This window comes from Pangasianodon hypophthalmus, chromosome 6, assembly GCF_027358585.1.
Source record: "Pangasianodon hypophthalmus isolate fPanHyp1 chromosome 6, fPanHyp1.pri, whole genome shotgun sequence".
NCBI lineage: Eukaryota > Metazoa > Chordata > Actinopteri > Siluriformes > Pangasiidae > Pangasianodon > Pangasianodon hypophthalmus.
The window spans coordinates 7,154,153-7,176,090 of record NC_069715.1 but is presented as its reverse complement, the minus strand read 5'-3'; the positions used below and the strand labels follow the sequence as shown (position 1 = coordinate 7,176,090).

The 21,938-nt window shown below is 38.3% G+C and overlaps 2 protein-coding genes across 5 annotated transcripts in view; one reads left to right on the top strand and one right to left on the bottom strand.

Annotated features, from left to right (window-relative positions):
* The first annotated feature begins 1,727 nt into the window (after nucleotides 1-1,727).
* LOC113534626 (ATP-sensitive inward rectifier potassium channel 1-like) lies at nucleotides 1,728-6,007 on the top strand. Its single transcript, XM_026927547.3, has 2 exons — nucleotides 1,728-1,902; nucleotides 2,310-6,007. The coding sequence occupies exon 2, from the start codon at nucleotides 2,417-2,419 to the stop codon at nucleotides 3,542-3,544; it is 1,128 nt and encodes a 375-aa protein (XP_026783348.2). The 5' UTR covers nucleotides 1,728-1,902; nucleotides 2,310-2,416; the 3' UTR covers nucleotides 3,545-6,007.
* A 143-nt stretch (nucleotides 6,008-6,150) lies between these two features.
* Nucleotides 6,151-21,938, bottom strand: part of fli1 (Fli-1 proto-oncogene, ETS transcription factor) — a 30,673-nt gene continuing 14,885 nt past the window's right edge. For 3 of the 4 annotated variants that reach the window (XM_026927196.3, XM_026927198.3, XM_026927197.3), the window contains 5 exons: nucleotides 17,042-17,110; nucleotides 9,879-9,938; nucleotides 9,354-9,416; nucleotides 9,191-9,238; nucleotides 6,151-9,012 (listed from right to left, as the gene is read on the bottom strand). In XM_026927196.3, the coding sequence (XP_026782997.1) occupies nucleotides 8,483-9,012; nucleotides 9,191-9,238; nucleotides 9,354-9,416; nucleotides 9,879-9,938; nucleotides 17,042-17,110 (770 nt within the window). In that variant the 3' untranslated portion in view covers nucleotides 6,151-8,482. The remainder of the gene's footprint in view (nucleotides 9,013-9,190; nucleotides 9,239-9,353; nucleotides 9,417-9,878; nucleotides 9,939-17,041; nucleotides 17,111-21,938) is intronic. The other variant, XM_053234905.1, reaches the window with a different exon arrangement.

Here is a 21,938-nt window from a genome sequence, read left to right as displayed (position 1 = left end):
TTCTTTGAGCATAATATCATTTAAAGAACCAACAGAGTAGCAAAAAGCTAGTGGTCACATTTGTTGTTCAGAGTTCTATGCAGATCACAGTGAAAAACGAGTGTACAGTGTGGAACCTACCTTTTAAATAAATTTTTCTGTAGATATCCAAGAGTTTGGAAAAACAGGTAGAAGAATTGCAAAACTACGGCTGACAGTTATTCAATTTCTCTCTCTCTCGCTCTCTCTCTATGTGTATATGTATACGGATATATATATATATATATATATATGTATTTATATATAATGTCATAAACTGTCACTCTCACTCCCCATCACTCATTCTATCTCTCACTTTCTCTGACACCTTTTATCAACTCTGTGCAATTGTATGGTGCCTGTAGGCAGGACTTGGCAGCCACATTTGTTTACCTGTACACAAAATTCAGTTGTTTTCCACTAAGTACGAGTCATAGATTTACACAATACACAGTTGCGAATGGTCAGTTGTCTTGTGCATGTCATCACTTAATTAACAAACTTATGTGTATAAAATGATGTCTGTTACTTTTAAAAGAAATGTATACTGCTAAGTTCAATAACTTGTAGAACATTTGATATTACAATGCATCCTCTCCTTCCTTATCCTTGTAATGTTCAAAAGTAAACAGTGGCTACCTTTGTTACCTTTGGTTGCAAAATGCTTTTTTTAAAACGTTATCATAATTTACAATTAAGCACTGTATGTTAAACTGTAAATGTAACTACTTATAATTAGTCTGTATTGCAAGTCTATTTAAAGTTAAGCCATATGGCTGAACTTTAAATGGACTTGCAATGGTAAGGCATTTGAGGTTGAGATCAAAAGATGAATATGAGATGGTAGATCAGAATTTCAGATTTCATTTCCTGATATGATGTGATAAACAACTAGCAACATGGCACCTTTGGAAGCAGTCCACCCAATTTTTCGGTGAGCAAAAGTATAGGAACAGATAGTCTTAAGGTAAATAAAAATAAATGACACTTAATATTTGGCCCATATCAATGAAATGCATGTTCAATTGGGTTAAAGTCTGGTGATTGACTTGGCCAGTCTAAAACCTTCCACTATTTTCCCCTTATGAAGACCTTTGTTGTGTGGGCAGTTTCTTTTGGGCCATTGTCTTGCTGCATGATGAAGTTCCTCCCAATTAGACTGGATGCATTTCTCTGCAATTGGTGCAATGTTTCTGTAGACTTCTGAATTCGTTCTGCTGCTACCATCATGAGCTACTGTACATCATCAATAAAGATTAGTGAACCCATTCCAGAAGCAGCCAGGCAAGCCCAAGCTCATATTCTCCTTGAGCCCACTGAAAGATGCACACACGTATTACTCCAGGAATATCATATAACCTTGTATGTAAGACACCTATTTTTTCAAATATTTTGATATCATCAAATTTATACGCAAAAAACAATTTAATTACATTTGGTGCTATTTCTTATCAATGATTTTGTATGAAAAGGTAGGAACACTGTCCTGACACCTAACCTTCATAACGTCATATAAATTACTAAGAATTGTGGTGATACTTTTAAAGCAAAATGGCTTGTGCAAAATTCTTAGAAATATTCAGTTGTGGGACTATGTTGTGTAAACAAGACAGTGTACAAGAAATCAACACAAGATTTCTTTTACACAAGTTCAAACCCACTAAACTGTATCACAACAGTGAGACATCCTCTGTACATCCCCTCTCCAAGAAAGCAACTGACTTTTGTATACAGGTAAACATTACACGCCAAAGTCAGACTTACTAGTAAAGAGTTTCAGACACGATCCAAGACTGTGAGCAGGGAAAAAGAGACAGGGACATGGATTAACGGCATCAGAAAAAAGACTGACAGAAAGTACAGGCTTGCGAACTGAAACTTGAGGTAAGTGTATTTTATCTGTACCTGAGACTAAAGGACAGTGAAGCATAGGCAGGGGGTCTGCAATTTTAAAATTTTGGTACAGTGGTGGAAATCACAACATACCATTTTCAAAGTTATCATCTTTATTATTAAGTTCTTAGAGTTACTTGCCTATTTGACTGGTCATTTTAATTGAACGGGTTTGGTCCAAGTCTTAATTAATTTAAAAACAAGTAGCCCTGTAAATAATATCAGTTTGAATATCTTTGTTCTGATGAGGGAAAGTTTAGGAAGAAGAAGAAAAGAAGAAAAAACTCTTTGGTTCCAAAGATAGAAATATTATTGTACATATTTATAATATGAGCCTAATATCTGAATAATTAGACTGTGTTCATAAAGTAAAACTGTCTGTAAAATTTATTTTACAGATACAAGGGTCCAGGGCTGCAAAAATTACAGAAGAGAACCCCCGGCTAAGTGCTCAGTTTCAAAGTCTTTTTATGTTCAGTCTCCCAAGTTTTTATCTTAGGGTACAATGAAAATGACACGCACCTTGGCACAGTTGCTCAGAGAATACCTGGCTAAGCGCCGGATTCACAGAAATCGTTTGGTGACCAAGGATGGCCACTGCAACATCGCATATGGAAGTGTGAGACAAAGCCATCTTTTCGTCTATGTTCTAGACATCTGGACCACCTTAATGGACATGCGCTGGCGTTACATCGTCTTTCACTTTGGAGCCTCCTTTGTGTTTGGCTGGTTCATCTTTGGACTATTCTGGTATTGGGCTGCTTTTGCTAATGGTGACCTATACTGGCAAAACCCATCTGCTGACCATAACCCTTGTGTAGTGAATGTTTTTGATATGACTGGTGCCTTCCTCCAGGCTATAGAGACTCAGATGTCCATTGGTTATGGTTATCGAGTCATCACCCCATTTTGTCCTAGTGCCATCACCATTTTCACAGTTCAGGCTGTCTTTGGGACGGTGATTATCTGCTTTTGGTGTGGGGTGATTATGACTAAAGTTGCCCGGCCAAAGAAAAGAGCCAAAACCATCAATTTTAGCAAGATGGCTGTCATCTGCTCTAATAAGGGCAACATCTGTTTGCAGATACGAGTGGCCAACATGCGCAAATCCTTGATGATTGGGAGTCAGATCTATGGCAAACTTCTTAAGACAACCATCACACCTGAAGGTGAGACCATTATAATGGATCAGACCAGGATAGATTTCATTGTAGACGCTGGAAAGGACAACCTTTTCTTTGTCTGCCCTTTGACCCTGTACCACATCATTGATGAATCAAGCCCATTTTTTCAAATGACAGTAGACACCCTTCACCAGCAGGAGTTTGAGCTAGTGGTGTTTCTCGATGGCACTGCCGAGTCCACAAGCTCCTCCTGCCAGGTCAGAACTTCCTACCTTCCTAAAGAGATCATGTGGGGCTATCAGTTCCTCCCTATCATCTCACGCAACAAAGATGGAAAGTATCATATAGATTTCTCCAACTTTGCCAGAGTGGCTCCTGTAGATACAGCACCTTGTGCCAGTCACTTTGCCAGATCCCCAGACTGCTTTAATCATTCCAATACTCCCACTGAGAGTGACAGATTTCAAGAGATGGAAGTTAAAGATCAGTCCTGTGCTACCAATATGTAATGCTCATATATCCTGTTTAAACATTTGCACTTGCCATAGGGGCTTTCCTTCTTATGTTGATCACAGAAATATTAAGCATTTATGTCCTATTGCATTGCAAGAGATGTAGCTGGATGGTTTTTGACACTCCCAAAAGATTATTTATGGGCGTAAATATTCACTCATAAGACATAGCCAATTTAGCTATCTTTATGAAGAATAATAATGTTTTCCATGCAGCAGGTACCTTTGCCACTTCACAGATCCAGGTCCCAGGGTGCTAGGTGGACTGACTGCTTTAAATTACCTCTACATCTGAATGAGTGTGTGAATGTGTGTGCATGGTGCCCTGCAATAAACTGCTGTCCCATCCAGGATGTATTCTCGCCTCACATCCAGTGTTCCCAGTTCCAATGTGACTCTGACCAGGATAAAATGAATGAATGAATGAATGAATTTTCTTTGATATCACTGAATTGTGTCTGTTTTACTGATAGCTACCAGATGATATTCTGATAATGAGAATTAACCACAAGGATAATGCATCGTACTTCCCATGAATGTACACTATATGGCCAAAATTTGTGGACACCTCACCATCACACCCATATGTGGGTCTTCCCTAAACTTTTGCCACAAAGTTGGAAGTGCACGATTGTATCGAATGTCACTGTATGCTGTAGCATTAAGATTTCCTTTCACTGGAATAAGAGGCTGTTCCAGCATGACAATGCCCCTATGAACAAAGCGAGCTCTATGAAGACATGGTTTGCCAAGGTTGGAATGGAAGGACTCGAGTGTCTTGTACAGAGCCCTGACTTCAACCCCACTGAACACCTTTGGGATGAACTGGAACACTGACTGCACTCCAGGCCTCTTCACCCAACATCAGTACCTGACCTCACTAATGCTCTTGTGGCTGAATGGACAAATCCCCACAGCCACGCTCCAAAATCATTCCCAGAAGAATGGAGGTTATTATAACAGCAAAGGGGACTAAATCTGGAATGGGATGTTCAACAAGCACAAGTCAGGTGTCCACATGCAGTGTACTTTGGTGTGAAGCCACATAGAACTCACTTTACACGTCACACAGATGCACACATTCCTGTCCCTTGGAAAATGGAGAATTTGTGAAAGATTAAAAGTGAAGAACAATAGTTAAATAGTTAAATACCATTCTTTCTGTAAACACTCACATTGCTTCAATATTATGGATATCCACAGTGTAAAGCTTAAAGTCCAGCACTGACTGGAAATTATATAATCTATAAAACATATTTATTCACTTGGCTGCACTTATGAAACTTTCGGTGTGTTGTTTTCTCAGATTATCATCATGTTGTTTGTATAATATTTTATCATTAGCAATTGTTAAATATATTGTTAAATGTATTTTAATATAACTGTTAAATATTGTTAAATGAGCTACTAAAATAATTAACTAGATGACTATTCTTGACACTGCATGAGTTCTATAAGGCATTTTAAATAGTAAAAAAGAGTATGTACTTATGTAAAGCTTTCAATTAAATATATTTAGAAAAAAATCTTTTAATTTAATTTTGTTTTATTTTGAGAGCTGTAATAAATTAAGTATGTATGACTTCAGTAAACTAGTTTTCTACACTGTGTGTAGTTTATTTGTAATCCTGAGTGAATAGTGGATACCTTGAGTAAATACTAGATATTAGGGTTATTTTTATTTTCTGCTCAGCCAGAAGAGGGCAGAAAAGGCAAAGCAATGGCAGTCTGGGAGAAATTGTGACTCATGACATCCATACACATTGTGCAAAATATCAGTAAATGAGTAAATGCATGACCTGTTCACATTAAAAAAAAAAAAAAAGTGAGGATGTTATTGCTTGTAGTTGAATGTTGGTCATCATAATGAGCAGCACATTAGGACTCATTTAATGTTTTAAATGCAGTATATGTGTAAGATATGATATAAAAGGGTAATATATGATATTATATAATCACTTTGGAAGCCTGATATTAAGATCATGGCTGCAAAGTAAGGTGGAAAATTCTGCAGAGAGATGATTGTCTGTAAGGTGTCTGTGGAGGGGAGGCGAAGCTGGCTGTGCGTAAGAGAGGGTGGTGCACCATGGAATGCTTTTGTTTAAAAGTGCTTCTCTCTGACTCACAACATGACACACAGAGTGACGCAGAGGCTTTCCGGTAAACAGGAGAATGTGTTCATGGTGGTCACGCATGTAAACACCCACACAAACACACACACAAACACACACACACAAACAGACCTACACATACACATGTACACGTACACACCTACATGTATACACGTACACACAAAGCTCGCCTACAAGCAAAGGAAAGTTATCTTCTGATAACTTACAAACAGGTGATATAACATTTTAATTTTATTTAATTTTACTTAATACTTAATATTTAATTAATTTTATCTTCATAATATCCCTAATATTTTATTTTCTAAAATAAAAAAACAGACATATTGTATCCTCATCCATCCACATTCACAATGTGTATCATTTTCATGAAGATTTGTTAAGACAATTGAGCTTATATTCTTGAGCCAATCCACTACAAACACTCACGAGTGATATGTGCAGTGCTCAAAAAAATATTCAGACACATTTCAGTAGTTTAAAATGTAAAAACATTTATTTTTCATCACATTTATCTACATAGCCCTTTTATAAAAGGTAATAATACATTGCAGGAACAACAAAAGTAAAAAAAAAAGAATAATTGCAAAATTATATATATTTTTATATAAATTCATATATTTAATATTCAAAATACATTGCATATATGAAATAGCACAATTCCTTCATTAGATAGTGATATTTTGAAAAGAGGATGGGTTGGGTATTTATTTATTCATTTATTTAAACTGTGTATTGCTCTACTTCTACAGTTAGGAAAATTCAAGCATGGGAATATCAAACCTGTCTAATTTTAGACCCTGCAATCATTTGTGAGGCACGTTTGAACTTTGGGATTTGAAGCTTTAGCAGGAAAAGTATTGTTATTTTGGCACTTACAGTATTACAATTCTGGTCTATAAAACAAATGATTTTCTACAAGGCATTTGTGGTATCGTTAAAGAAGAAGAAAAACAAAACAAATCAAATACTTTCGCCTCATTACGACAAGGCACAGAGCACATTACAAAAACAAAAACATTCATAAATTTATTGCCCAAATGTACAGATACAAAACACTAATGCTGTACATACTACCTTCAACACCGGCTTAAAAAAGTTTGCATTTGACCGAGGTCAACTCGTATTCATTCTCTTGATCTTTTAATACTGTCACATATGAAAATAACTCTGCATAATTTATACAGTAAGATGCTTTTAATGCCTAGTTGACCGTTGATTAAAAAATAATAGCAAATAGGTCTGACAAACGCACAGCGTTCGCGAATCTGAGGATCACACTGGTTTCAACCTTTTGTGTTGTTTTAAATGTTAACTTGTTTAATTCATTCAATTTTTTTAAAGAGGTACTTTGCATAATGTCCACATTCAACTGTTCAGTGATTTAAGTAGCTTCAGGTAATGACTTAATAAAACAAAGTTACTGTGTTCAGGAACATCATTTAACATGTAATGATGATTAAGTAACATTTGTGAGATGAGCTATAGTTGATTGAATTTTTACTGGCAGATAAGATAGAAATACAAATGTTTCCTTATAAACACAGTGAGGTACAGCGGCGAAAGTAAAACCACTTTGGGCTGCTTTCGAAATTAACACTAAGTGGATTAAAATATATCGTCTGCTTCACAGGCAGTTTTCACATCAGCACTGACTCCGTGGTTTGGCTTTAAATACTGCATGTTCGTCTTTTACAATGTTTGATTGGTTTTCACATGACCAACCACGAGCCTTTGGCAGGTGATCATCTTTCGCCCATGGAGTGCTACATTACACTGAAATTCATAGGAATCAATGTCAGCCTTTTATTGACTTTCCTACTTTATAGGAATGTTACTTTTGAGATTGTGGTGATTGACACTTTGGCTAGCCAATAGAATATTACTGGCAAGAGAGAGCTGCTGGGAATTTTATCTTTGGGATTGTGGTGACTGACACGGACAAAACTCTGTGCAAACCTACAATTGTTTTCCTCAGCAATGGCCAATGTGTCAGAATTCCAGTTAGGAGGAAGAGTGAGAGAGAAATGGCTGAACCTGAACCTTCCAGTTGCCATATATATATATATATATATATATATATATATATATATATATATATATATTTTTTTGCTGCCAGGTATCCCTCCTGTGATGCGATTTCATTTTTAGAAGAGTTTTAGAGGAGTCCATGAACAAAATAGATAGATGATCAGACCCCATTTTCCTGAAAGCATTGGAATGTTAATATTGTCTGTATTAGCAGAGAGAATGTTGTTACAGTGTCACAGTGATTCTTGATTTGTCATTTCATTTTGATTTTTTGTGCTATAATGCTTGTCTAAACTCTAGCATGGCATAGGATATGCCCCAATAGTGGGACTGGAAACATTTCACATTTGCACACCAAGACCATTTACAGCTGTGGAATTTGTGAGCGTTTGAATCCATGTTGCGTAGGTGCATGTATGTCGAGGGGATGCTTTGGCCCATACTGTTTACAGGGATAGAAAGACACAAAAACATGTGGAAACAAAAATACACTCTAGACAAACAGACAAAAAACAAACAGTTACTTGTCCTGTGAATAAGTAGTACTCCATTTCGAAGTGGATCAATGCAACATCCAGTTTTTGGTTCATTCTTTCCCCTTTCTTTTTTCCCTTCTTCAAACAGTTCCTTGCTTTAGTGAATTTAGCCCTGATTCTCCTTCATTTTACAAAATTAGTCATACTTTGTCCTTTTTCATTCTCTTCTTTTTCAATTTGCCTTCCTTCTGAGTGCAGCTTGGGGTTGGCATGTGGCTTCTAGAGCAAACTGCTGGGATTTAGTAGTAACTGCCCAGGTGGGAGGGCATGTGAGTGTTGGGATGTCTTGGCACACTGGCGCTGGGGTAGATGCCTGCCGTAGGGGAGCTCCAGTAAGGGTTAGAAGGGCCAAAAAAATTAGATGAAGTGACTGGCATGGAAGGTGGGTGCGGCGAGACGAAGTTGACCTTCTGCTGGTGAGCGTGGTAAGGAGGCACGTAGGCCAAGTCAGACGGGTACTTGTACATGGAAGATTCAGTGGGGTGAGGCTGCAGGGCTTGGGCGATGCCATGGAAGTCGAACTTGTAGGCGTATCGCTTGCCGTGCACCTTGGTCATGATGTTTTTGTCATAGTAGTAGCGCAGTGCACGGCTCAGCTTGTCATAGTTCATGTTGGGCTTGCTCTTGCGCTCTCCCCAGCGCCGTGCAACCTCGTCTGGGTCGGTCATCTTGAATTCGCCGTTGGTCCCTTCCCACGTGATACAGCCAGCATTGGCACTGTCAGATAGTAGCTCCAAGAGGAACTGCCAGAGCTGGATCTGGCCTGAGCCTGGACAAGTACACACAGATATAGGCACACAGTTAAAAGATTGCCAGAACAAGTGGTAATGTGCAATGGAGTGTTGACTACATTTGCTTTCCATTATCCAAGACTGAGAAAATAAGTAATTCCAATGTTATGTTCTAGCTATAGGAACCAATATTACATATACAGTATATATATTTACCTGGGTTGGCAAGTCGACTGCTTGTTGGTCCTAAGATCTGATATGGATCTAAGAAACAAAACAAGGAGTAAGTATTGTAGGACACATTTCATAATTCAGGAGCTTTTATACTTTCTCTATTAGTGTTGTGACTGTTAATTGATGTGGATGAAGTTTTTATTACCTGGCTGAGGCCGAGTTTGTTCAGTGCTCTTAGATACATTCTGTGAGACCACAGTCGGGGAGCCTGGGAGAGAAGAAGAGAGGGTGAGCACACACAACGGGTTGATGTCCCTTTACATATCAGTTTTTTGTCCAAAGAAAACAGAACTAGCAGCTGGTCGCATCACTAAGTGCTTAGTACAGCATTAAATAATATGTCCTAGAATTTAATCTCTAATCACTCCCTCTCTATCCCAAAGGTTCCTTTTATACAACTTCATTAATATATTTTTAAAGCTTAAGCCTTATGGTATTTACTCCCACTAAAAAAAGTTTGCACGACAATTCTGTAGACTGTTAAGGGATCTTAGCTTTCTCAATGGAACCCTCTCTGAAACTAAAACCTGTGTTGTAGGATTCTGTAGGTTTAAGATTCGCCATCGAGAGACCAAAAAAAACACTTTGGGTGTGAGATCAACTCTGTATTAGGATTCTTGAGTGAGCAGTACTTATTCAAGAGTCAAGAAAAAGTGTTTTTCTTACTCACCTTTACCACTGTGCATGTTGTTTGACCAGCCTGTCCTCCGTACAGCATCATATGAGGCATCTGACGAAAAGAGACAGACAATTAAGGGAACTTTTTATACAGTATTATTTAAACAGGACCTTCAAATCCCTACTGACAAAATAGGCAGTTTGTACTTTCTTATGTAAATGAGAGAAAGAAGGAGAGAGATCTTTGAGAAGATATATAGCTCTGGCTAAACTTGTGTGGTTTTATCTGGCTTTCAGCATGGCCAAAAAGGCTACCATAAATTATACTTAAGCAGATTGCATACGACTGGCCAGATTTGAAAAACACACAGACACTCAGACAGAAAACCCACAATGAAACATTTTCATGTAGGTTTAGGTTGATGTAAATCAGTTTGGAATCTGGGTCTTTCAGAAATCAGAAATTCTATTATCGATATTTGCATCAGTGCCACAAAAGTAGTTATTCTAGCTATAAACTTTAAAGGGATTCTGTTTTCTAGTTTACTTTAAGACAAAACCTGGACACGGACAGTCTCAAAAGGGAAAAGGAGTGAAGAGAAAAAAAATCATCAGACAGCAGGAAATCAAGGAGACGCTTGTATATTTCCCATGGATGTTCTGGACAGACATAGCATTCTCATATGTAGTTCTAAAACAGTCTCATTGTGCCTTGAAGCATAATGCTGTTCCTTCTGTCTCACACGGAAATTAGCCAGCTATCACTGCTAATTATTATCCCCATTCTTCAGACAGTCCGGCTGCCCTTCTGGCCTTAATGATCAAGTGACTGATTGCTTTCGGCATCAAGTTGCACAAATTTTGACCAAGACATAGTAGTAAGGCCACAAAAATGTACAAAGACTGATAGAGCCCATGCAAAATCCAGGACACCGGACTATTTATTTTTCTTCAAGGTTAGAAAATGTGGATCCCTGCAATGAATCATTGGCCTACAGTGGAATTGTAATAAAATTACATTATTTTTACAGGAAATAATCATCAAATCAAATCATATTAATTCAATCTGAATTAAACTAAATCTAAATTATAGTTATGCATTTCTTGATTTGTAGAAATTTCTACAGTCTAAGCAGTATCACAGTTACTCCTGATGGGACCTTATTATGTCACTCTCTATACTAATGGAAACCACACTCACAAAACTCGGACCTGATTGTTACTCCAGTAGGATTAGGGTAAGGAAAGCACCTCATCTATTTTTTATTTTTTTTTCCAGCCTGACTGAGCGTCTCACGGCTGCCCTGCTGATTAGCATGATCCAGCACTGCCATCTTCTGGTGGCTATCTTTAAAACCCTATTCTGGGTGGGTCTAAAATACATTAACTACTGAAAACAAAGTAAACGTTTAGCTTGGAATGAGTTAACAAAACTAAACGGCCCACTTCTTTCAAAATCACAACACATCTTCAGCCAACATTCCTCAGCGAAAACAAAACTGAGGGATAACGACCCAGCTTCAGAACGCTTTCTGAATCACACAGACAAGCAGAATAAGCATAAAGTGAGTTATGAAATAATGTTTCACCAGAAATTGTATATATCAGAGCAGAGATCAAGAAAAAAAAATTACCCCATCATGACGTAATTCAGCATTTTGTTTTATTTTATTGATATTGTATATATTGACTACCAGTTATGCTTAATATTGACACTGACTCTACAAAAGGTATTTTCCATCACTTTTTCTAGTCCTCATTACAGTTTTTCCCCTACTCAATGTCTCAATATCCTCATGTTTATCTTTGTCTCTAGAGTAATCTAGTACAAGACCTGGTCCAACAGGGGAAAGAAGGATAGAGAGAAGGAGGGAGCGAGTCCTGAGAGAGTTACGTTTCCTGCTTGCTGAGCCTGCACACACAACCTCTCTTTGTTTTCCTGGCCCCTTTTTTCCCTCGCTTTTTTCACCCCCTCCACTGTGAAAAAACACACACCAGTCTACCTCCTTCCAGGAGAAGGCCCACAATCCAGTAGGGAATGAGCAAGAGAGCGAGAAAGAGAGAGTGAGAGAGAGAGAGAGAGAGAGAGAGAGAGAGAAGGGGGAAAAGACAAGAGAGCAAGCAGACAAAATACGCCGTCGGAATTTGAAAAGAAAACAGTGGCGGTGGACGTTACTACTGTCTGATAGGCCCAAAAGAGTTGGAGGTAGACTGACTTAAAATATAGCCAAGGAAAGACCAGCAACAGTTCCTCACTAAGCTCCCAAAGCTCAAACGCTGGAGAACTGAGAGGCTCCTGCTGCTAATTCACTCCTAAATTAAACAGGCTAAAAAGTGAGACATCTTGATTCAGAGAAGCTTACTTGACATTTTGTTTAACAGCACTGTTAACGCTAATGAAACAGTCTGAACCTGAGCTCAGAATTTCTCTCTGTGGTTTCCCACTGTGCTCACTTTGTTCATCTCAGCTGTGCTGCTCTGGGTGTGGTGGTTCCTCAGAGACCAGACTGCAGTGCGTCGAAAACTTAGTCATTACACAACTAGCCAGCCATCTAGACTACCACGGTTCCCAAACTGTGTGCTTCACTCAGCACTGTGTAGTTACCAAAAATGTCCTATATATATTGCTCATGGTTTGTTCTGTATGTTGTATCATAGTTCTGAAGACATGATGTTTCATCTCACAAGTTAAAAAATGCACACTACTATTGGTAAAGTATGATAACTGCAGGTACAAGAAAATGACCAATGCATTGAGCATAATCAGTGGCGGCTGGTCTTGATATTAGAAACAAGGGCTAAAATCTAATTACTGGCAAGAGAAATATATTATATCATGAGCCTTGATTCATTAAAGGCATAACAAGAATGATGTTGGGCAATCAGCTACATATGTGAGTTATAATTTTTTTTTAAGTGTCTGTAATGACCTATGGTGCTGTGATTCCTCCAAATATCAGACATGATAATCAGAAAAAATGAACCCATTCATTCATCCAAAACCACTTAACTTAGGGTCATCTGTCCTTTACTATATTTTGTACTTTAACTGTACAATGTGTGCTTAGTTAATCTACTTTTAATTTCTCCTCTAAAGGCATTTTGGGTAAAAAAAAAAAAGTATGATGGAATAAAGGAAAATAAATTATAATATATAATTACACCTTACTTTTACACTTAGAAAAAGCATTCCTTGAGGGTTTAAATGGTTAATGCTCTTTTTTTCTGTAAAAGGTTCTACTTGGACCCTAAATAGTTAAATGCTTCCTGCAAAAGGATGTCAATGACCTTTTCGTCACGATAAAAACAAAACAGAGAACTGAATCATTATAATAATTCACACTTCTATTCACAATACATTATGAAATGTATAGACATTTTCCTCAGCCAATAAAAACAAGATGAAAATGTCAGGCCCACTTGGCTTGACAAAGGTGAAACATTCTTACCCTCAACTTCCTTCCCCTTTTATTCGCTGTGTTATACAGTCCTACAGTTCTACAGTTCTACACAGTTCTATACTCAGCTACATTCAGGAAGAGCTGTGTGCTGTGGTCATGTGAACAGCCGAATAGACTCCAGACCAGTCATATTCTTTAATTTGCCTATTTATGCTAATGCTAAAGCATGGTGAGAAAAGGAACTATCATACTCCAGACTAGTTTGTTATCATTAGCAACCATTTCAACTAGAGTGATATTATTTTAAGTTATACATCAGTTAGTTCCAACCACCCAGTCTGTGTAGCCATGTGGTTGTATCTAATGGCAGCATTTTTTATTCACCAAATCTGTACAATTCTGATGATGACAGTTTGCTAGGTAACAGCATGTTACATTATTATTATTATTATTATGATTATTATTACTGTTATTGTAGAATACGGATAGACAGGTACAATATAAGAAAGGGTGCTACCATAGTGCTATGGGTTAAAGGTCATATGGTTTATTTGTTACTATCTAATCACCAGTGATGTTTGTGCTAATAGCTCTAATGAGGGGTTTAGAGAGTCCTCAGCATGGTTCAGATAAGTGCTTCCTCAGGCACTTATCAAGGCAGACACTTTTCTGGACTTAGCAAGATACCCCTGCTGTCAGGACCTATGAGCTATCAGTGTTATTACAGGCCTGACAGAGGGTATCATAGCCATAGCACAAGCACTTTACTGCTAGATTCATTTCGCACGCAGATCTATTGTCTTTTGTCATTGTGCCCTGTGTGTACATGAATGGAGGTGCTCAACCTATTTATAAGAAACTGTACAATAATGCCTTTCATTCATTCATTCATTCATTCATTCATTTATCCTGGTCAGGGTCATATTGAATCCAGAGCCAATCACAGATAATGCCTTTATATTTGATAAGAATCAGATTACTGACCATTTTGACTACTTACAGTATGTACGATATGTAAACCTCTTATACAGGCCTATACATAAGTAGATAAAGTGGTCAGTAAAATCTGTTAACCCACACCCCTCTTGAATTCTCAATACTGATTGGTCAAAAGATTAATTTTCTTTAAAAACACTGCTTTAAAGGGCATATCACAGGTTTACATGAATGGGCTCATTCTAATTGTTTCTACAGTAGCAACTAACACAGATACTTGTATAGTGTACACTTCACATACACAGATTTTAAAAAAATGTTTGTATTTGGTGAACAACTGTCTATAACTCTATAATGTAAGTAATAACAGGAACTACCTGACATTCCACATCATTAAATGAAACTATAAATAGTTAAAAAGTATGTCCTTCATTAATAAGTTAAAATGGTTAGCATTGGCAAATTGCTTTGGAAAAAGAGAAATAAAACACCTTTGGACATGATGTTGCAGGAAAATAATTAAACCGCAGGGTGGTAACAGTAACTCATCACACCACCCTTTAATTTTCCTATAACAACAGATCTCCAATTGTTTTAGTCTCAAATACTGCCACCAAAGATTTAAAATAAAACTTATTCATCAGAAATACCAAACATTTCTGTGCCAATATTAGTTTACAATCAACTAGCAAAGTAGAACTCAAATTAAAATAACTGGTTCAGACATATGGTATGATATCATGTGCTGGAATTCTAACAAACGAGAGTGATTTTATTGCATTTTATTTCAAACTTTAAGCAAAGCTCCAAATTTTAAGCCTTCTCCTCACCCTAACCTTAACTAATTGCCTCGTGCAAATGCACCATTTTGCAAATGTGAGACCATGCTGGAACGAATAACATAAGAGAATAACATAGCATCACAGAACATTTCCACCAAGGGAACAAAGTACCGTGGGATAATTTCATACTGAATAACACAATTCAGATCAACAAACTCTGAACTACATTTAACAAAAATGTTAAAGCATTAAAGATTCTTCTGCTTGTCCTACATAGAACCCCATAATATAGTGTTTTTTTATCAGGAAAGGTTCTAAGTAGAACCCATTTACTTAGTGAAGAACCCTTAACTCTTCATAGAACCCTTGAGAATTAGGTCAGCATACACAACAATTTGAGTAATGGTATAATAAATTACTACTGGCACAGTACAGAAGAGACTAATGTATCTATATTGCATACTGTATGTTTGCTTGATAATTTCGATTCATTTAGACCTATAATTACATTTGCTGCAATGAGAATAGCCTCAGTAGTGTTCTAGGAAAATAGGTAAAGCCACAAATCTTGATCATAGCATAATTTCTTATGGAGCATTGAAAAAAAAAAGATTTAATAAGTTCAAACAAACTCCCACAGCCACCCTGAAGACACTAATTCTGCATCGAGCCATGATGTATATAGACTAAACCAAAGCATTGCTTTTCACCAAACTCTTACAATTTAAAACTAATATTGTCTAATAGAGACACTCGAGGGAACACAACAGTGCATTTAACTAAGCAGTTCTATTCTGTTATTATTCTGTGGCACGGACTTTCAGCATTCAACACCACACAAATGCAAACCACTCACTCAAATCATATTCTATACCTTTTTATTGGGGCCTATGACACCTGTCTCTTAACTCCATATCTGTTCCTCTCTGTCAGTCTCTTTCCCTCCCTCTCCCTCACTGTTGGCTTTGGGAACCAAGGCACGTGCCTTTTGTCTTGCTAATTCTCTGGTCTCTGAAAGGTCCTCGGCCTGCACTTCACATTCAGGTGGAGGCTGAATGGCTGACTCAACAGCCACGCTGTCTTTATTTACACAGAACAAAAACAGCACCTGCTGAGCGCTCGGGTCTTGGCCATTGTACACACACTCAGACCCAAAGAGAGAAAGAGAGATGGAGACTGAGAGCTCACTGATCAGCTATATCACCCTCTACTCCTTTAACATCTGCAGGTATTGGTAAGGAAATGAATGTCTTTGTGTTTAAATCTGATGGATTACATTCACCTGTAACTGCTGATGAGAGAAATTATTCAATTATTGGGCCTCATGTATTAAACTGAATATAAATTTATTAATAAATCATTCAAAAGAGCATTTACACAGGAAATGTGATATTCATGAATATCCAGTTAGTGTGGAAAAACATTGGTATCCTGATCCTTCGACTGATCATCTTCATAAACTGTATAATTGGCGATGATGCAATTTTTAATCACAGATTATGATATCAATTTAAAATTGCTTATTTATTTCAGTTACACACATGAATTTAATGAAAATTTTGGGAAATTTTGTGAAACGTTTCATATTTATGACTTGAAAAAACAAAACAATCCAAGACAAATCCAAAAACAAAGACAAAGACAAAAGTAATGGCACCATATAAAAGGAGGAAGAGATAGTGTGGGTCTAGATGATGCACTGCAATGGCTGAGCTGCATTACTGGAAGATTTGGTGCAACAACAGCAAACCTCCAATCATCCACACACACACACACACAAATCCCAAAACCCCAACCCCACCACTGTTTCGCCATTTAGTCATCATTTTCAACTCTGTGAGTTTTGCCTTTATAGAGTTTTGTGGGTGTCACTACATGTAAATGACTTTTTCCATGAACACACTTTGTAATTTATGGCTAATTGGCATTCATCAACAACAAAAAAAATCAGTTTGGCCTATGAAAAAAATGTACACACAACTTTACGAAAAGATTGATAAATAAGGTCCAATGTTATGTATGTCTTTTTAAAGGTAATTTCACGTACAACTGCAGGGTAAAGGAGCAGAGCAGTAAAGAGTTTCAGTCAATCCTACCTTCTTTGGCAGGCAGACGAGGAGACTGGTCAGTGTGAGATGGCGTATTATATGATAGTGATGAGCTACCTGCAAGATATAAGAGAATAAACTATTAAAAGACATGTACCAAATGCATTACTATAAAGCCAAACTGTGGAAGGGCCTAGTAACAGGTTTATTAATGTGTAATAACAGGGTAAGTACTGTGTAATTACTAATCAGTGGGTGTTCCTTTATGCTTTTTTTTCCACAATAAAACAAAGTGATTTGTCACATTTCCAAATTGCAATCAAGCCAATCCCCCACAAACAAGATCACAATCCAAATTCAGGCAGATTAAAAAATAAATATCTAATGTACTGTTATTGTTGGACTCTGTGTTTTTTTTCATGTAGTATTTGAGCACTGGCTTTTAGAACAGCAGGACTGACGTAAAGAGCATAGAGATGATATTGGTGATATATTTTGGGTGTTTAAGTGGATGAAAGCGTGTGTCTTATGGGGGACGTCGAGGGGACTTTGCACACATATTTTAACCTCCAGGCCCCTCACCCCCAGCACTGTGGTGTTGAGACCCCAGAACAGGGCAGCCATTGTGTAGGGTGCGATCCCCATGCAGCAATCAAACACTGCTGCCCCAAAAGAAAAATAAACCCCCACATGGCCGTGGGCAAGAGACGGAAAGAGAGAGAGAGAGAGAGAGAGAGAGAAGGAAAGAGAGAGAGAGAAGCACGGGGGAAGGAAACGACAAACAGACACAGAGAGAAAAATAGATAAAGTGTAACACAGACTGTTGTAATATCTAAAGGCTAATTCATACTGAAAACAATTTCTGTTTTTTGCCTTCTGTCTTTACACACTTCCATTTTCAATTCGCACCAGCCCTAAGAAACATGTTACTCAAGGCTGTCAAAATGTGGCCTTCTCCTGCTTTTTCTATGATCCATCCAAATGACACACTCTAATTATCCATCCATTCAGAATTATATTTAAAATGATAATCTACAATGTTATCTGTGATGGCATCCCATACAGGGTTTATTCCCACCTTATGTCCAGTCTTCTCAGGATAGGCTCAGTATCCACCATGACCCTGACCAGGATAAAGCATTTACTCAAGCCGAATGAATGAATAACCTACAGACTAATTTATGGGCTATATAGACTTAACTTATTACACCAACAAGGAGAATCGCAATAAACAGAAATAATCCAAAGGTGTTTGTTCAGTGTGACACTGTACCATGTCACATTTTTCAGTGAAGGGTTCTGTAATTACAGATGGCAAAACAACCAAATTCTCAACATTTTACACATGGGCATTCTTCAGAAAAACACTATATGGTATAAAACTTCAGAAATAAACTATATGGTATAGAGTACAAAAAAGCGCATTAGTTCATGTGCATGTACTGTACATGTTTTTGTATATTCGTATATACATCATCATCATCATCATCATCATCTTCTTCTTCTTCTTCTTCTTCTTCTTCTTCAGTAATTGCTTTGGGTCCAGGCACACATATTCACACACTCATTCACAAGTAGAGCAATTTATTTTAGCCAATCCACCTAACAGCATGTTTTGGGAGCTGGGAGGAAACCTGAGAATCTGGAGGATATCCGTGTGGACATGGGGAGAACATGCGAAAGTCCACACAGACAGTAACCCGAGCTTAAGAGCAGACCAGGAACCCCGGAGCTGTGAGGTAGCAATATTACCCATGTAGACATACAATAAAAGTCTACTGACTTCTAAAGAAATTTTGTAAAGGAAAGATTTCTTCTAATTATCAAAGCAGTTACTATATTGAGTTTTAAACAGTAAAACAGCCAATAAAATCATAATTTATCTTTGGGTTTACATCTACATAAATACACCGTCATACAGTTTTCTGAGGAAATTGGCTAGTGGGTTGTTCCTGGCTTCTTTGAGAACTTTCTACAGTTCTTCTGGCTTTGCAGGTCAAATCCCAGACAGCCAAGATGATGTTTTATTAGAAACATGGTCTTTTACTTAATACATATGTTCCATTACATAACAACATACAAAAGCTCCTGTTTTGTTTTGGATTTTTTTTTCTTTTCTACTGATACACTAATTGCAGTGACCATAAAATATAGATGCAAGACAAAATGTTCATAAAGAATACTGGGTGTCTAAGACTTTTGCACAGTACTGTATGTAGAACTGCTATATAGTTACCTAAATGTGTTTTCCTCCAATAATTTTTTTTTGCTGTGTTTGTGTTTGCTGTGAGTCTGTCTTCAATTATATAGAAGATGGCCAAAGCACATCTGCTGAGGATCTGGATAACTGCATAACTCATCATAACTCCTAATAATACCAAATTTTGTCTTCTCTCTCTTTCTTCTTATCACTACTGGGAATTGGTTCTCTTTTGGCACAATGGATAGATTTAGATATCTGCATTCTGCTTGGTTCTGAGACACATAATACATGCACTGACGAATACATATGCACTCACAGTCACAGTGTTCTGTTGCGCTAACACGTAGACACAAGGAACACACACAGTTTTCACAATTTAGCAACAGCTGGTTAATGTAAGTAGACAGATCAATAAAATTCAACAAGAGCAAGAAGTAAAAAAGAGACAGAAAACAGAGAGAGCAGAGAGAGTAAAGCTGCACACATGTTTATGGCTTGTGTAAACTATCAAGGTCTCAGAATGCTGGACACTGGGTTTGTCTCGGCAGTGTGTCCTTCCTGTTAGTACCTTCACAGAGGGTGTAACATATGTAATCACACACACACACACACACACACACACACACTCTCTCTCTCTCACACTCTCTAACATACTCTTTTCTGTCAGCCGATTGTTCTGAGGAAGCTGAGACAATGCTAGCGGTTCACCTCCGCTCCACTCTTGGCTGTAATTTAAACAAATTCTCAAATTGCGGCCAAATTGAAAGCACATTGGTGAGTGGGCGGCAATCGCATACAAAAATCTGGATAAGTGACCGACGGCAAAACCAAAATAATGCAGCAACAGGCCACACTACTTTTTTCCAATATGCACTAGCAGCCTCCAGCATCGGTGCATGCGGCAAGAGATTCAATCTACTTTCCATGAGATCCAGATTTGAGTCAAGGCCTGGTGATGGAGCCCATGTTTAGATTTCCTTTCTGCATCTGACTGCATCTAAGTTTCTGTTTATATGAATGTATGTATGCATGTACACTCTCTTGTGTCTCAATATTTGTATTCATGTGCGTGTCTGCTATGTATAAAGACGTTTGTGTATGTGTCTGTGTGTATGAGTCAGCGGCATAAAGCTGTTCTAGCAGTGTGGCCTGAGGCTGGAGGAGTGGTGACCCTACTCTGCTCTGCTGTGTATAAGCCTAATGGCACATTGGAATGTTAATCAGACATACAGATATGTGTAAATAATAATTATACAGTGTGTCATCAGCTACAGGAGACACCTTATAGACTGTAGTTGCTTAAGCACTTATTGGTGTATGTGCATGTGTGAGGGAAACCAGAAAGTTCTGGACAGATTCCTTATTTGTCTGTGATTGTGTTTGTTTGTGTTTCGAGCGGAAAAAAAGATTAGCCTATTTTCCATATCTCAAGGGTCTGAGAGTCAGCCACACCCTGGCAAATATATACACACACACACACTCACAATCATCTCTTCACTATCAATAGCGATCTTGGATCGCACTAGAACATACCTAGAAGCAACACAATGTACATTTCTCAAACAGTGTACATACACTTTAACAGACAATGCCACTATCTTCTCTGTGCCTCCAGGAAGTAAATAAAGCTAAAAGAGAGGTTTGGCACAGGGTCATCTCTCTTATTCATATTCATTTTTTTGCTCAGGACTACAGCCAAGGCAATTCAAATTGCCGAGCAAAGGATTCTGAATCATTTCTTCACCTTCCAAAGTACACACTGGCAAAATCAAAAGCAGTTTCAGGCAGATCCACAATGGCCCACGCTTAAGCTGAGGCTCAGTCCTGCAGCAACCGTCCTTAATGAAAACTCCAAACGGCAGGCTCTCCTGAGAATGGAAAAAAAGCATCCTGAGAATGCTCTGCCCTGCAGCTCACAATGCCTCCGTTATGCTCTCGATCCGTACGCAGGCCCTCAGCTCGGCTAGCCGCACAAAACTGTTGACACCCACGGAATTAAGTTCCCATTACCTCACACTGCTGAGTCTATTGGCCTGTTTTATTTTTTTTTTTTTTTTAGAACGGCTGCTTTTAAGCACTAGGACTCCACCCGCCTTGGAGCTGAGCTGCTGTCATAATGTTGGGATGGGCCAGCTGTTTCTCTCATCCCGTTTTGGGCCAACACCACTGGGGCCTGACCTTTTGGAAGATGCTCAGCTAACCCTCAGGATGCTCCACTTTTTTTTCTTTTTCTTAACCAATCCGTGCCCAATGCTTTCATCTGAACTCAAAAGCCCGAGTGATCAGATTGAACGTCTGGACTGTAACCTCAAGCAAGTTCCTCGACATGGTCCAGATGACAACACAGATGCACCACGCACAGATGCACCACCTCTGCAACGTGCTGCTTATAGATTACATTGACCAATTAGGGTTGGGGGTAAAAGCCGCCAGAGGAGCTCTGCCAGAACATGAAGCGCTATAATGTAAGAACGCCTCTGGAAGAGGAATGAGGCAGACTGCCTCCGTTGTAAATTAGGGATAAACTTTCCCGTGCAGCACAGAGACAGGGGCCTTGCCTGGCAAGCTCCTGAGGCCATGCACCTGGGTCTCGTCTAGGCCTGCCCATGGCTGAGGGCACACAGAAGGGGAGTAAATTTGGTTGGGATAGTTATCAAAATTCTTCATGGTCGCGGCAGCTCTGCCAAGCAAAACGTGGCTGTCCTGAGGAGTTATGGGGATGAGAACAGCCAGGAATGGTCA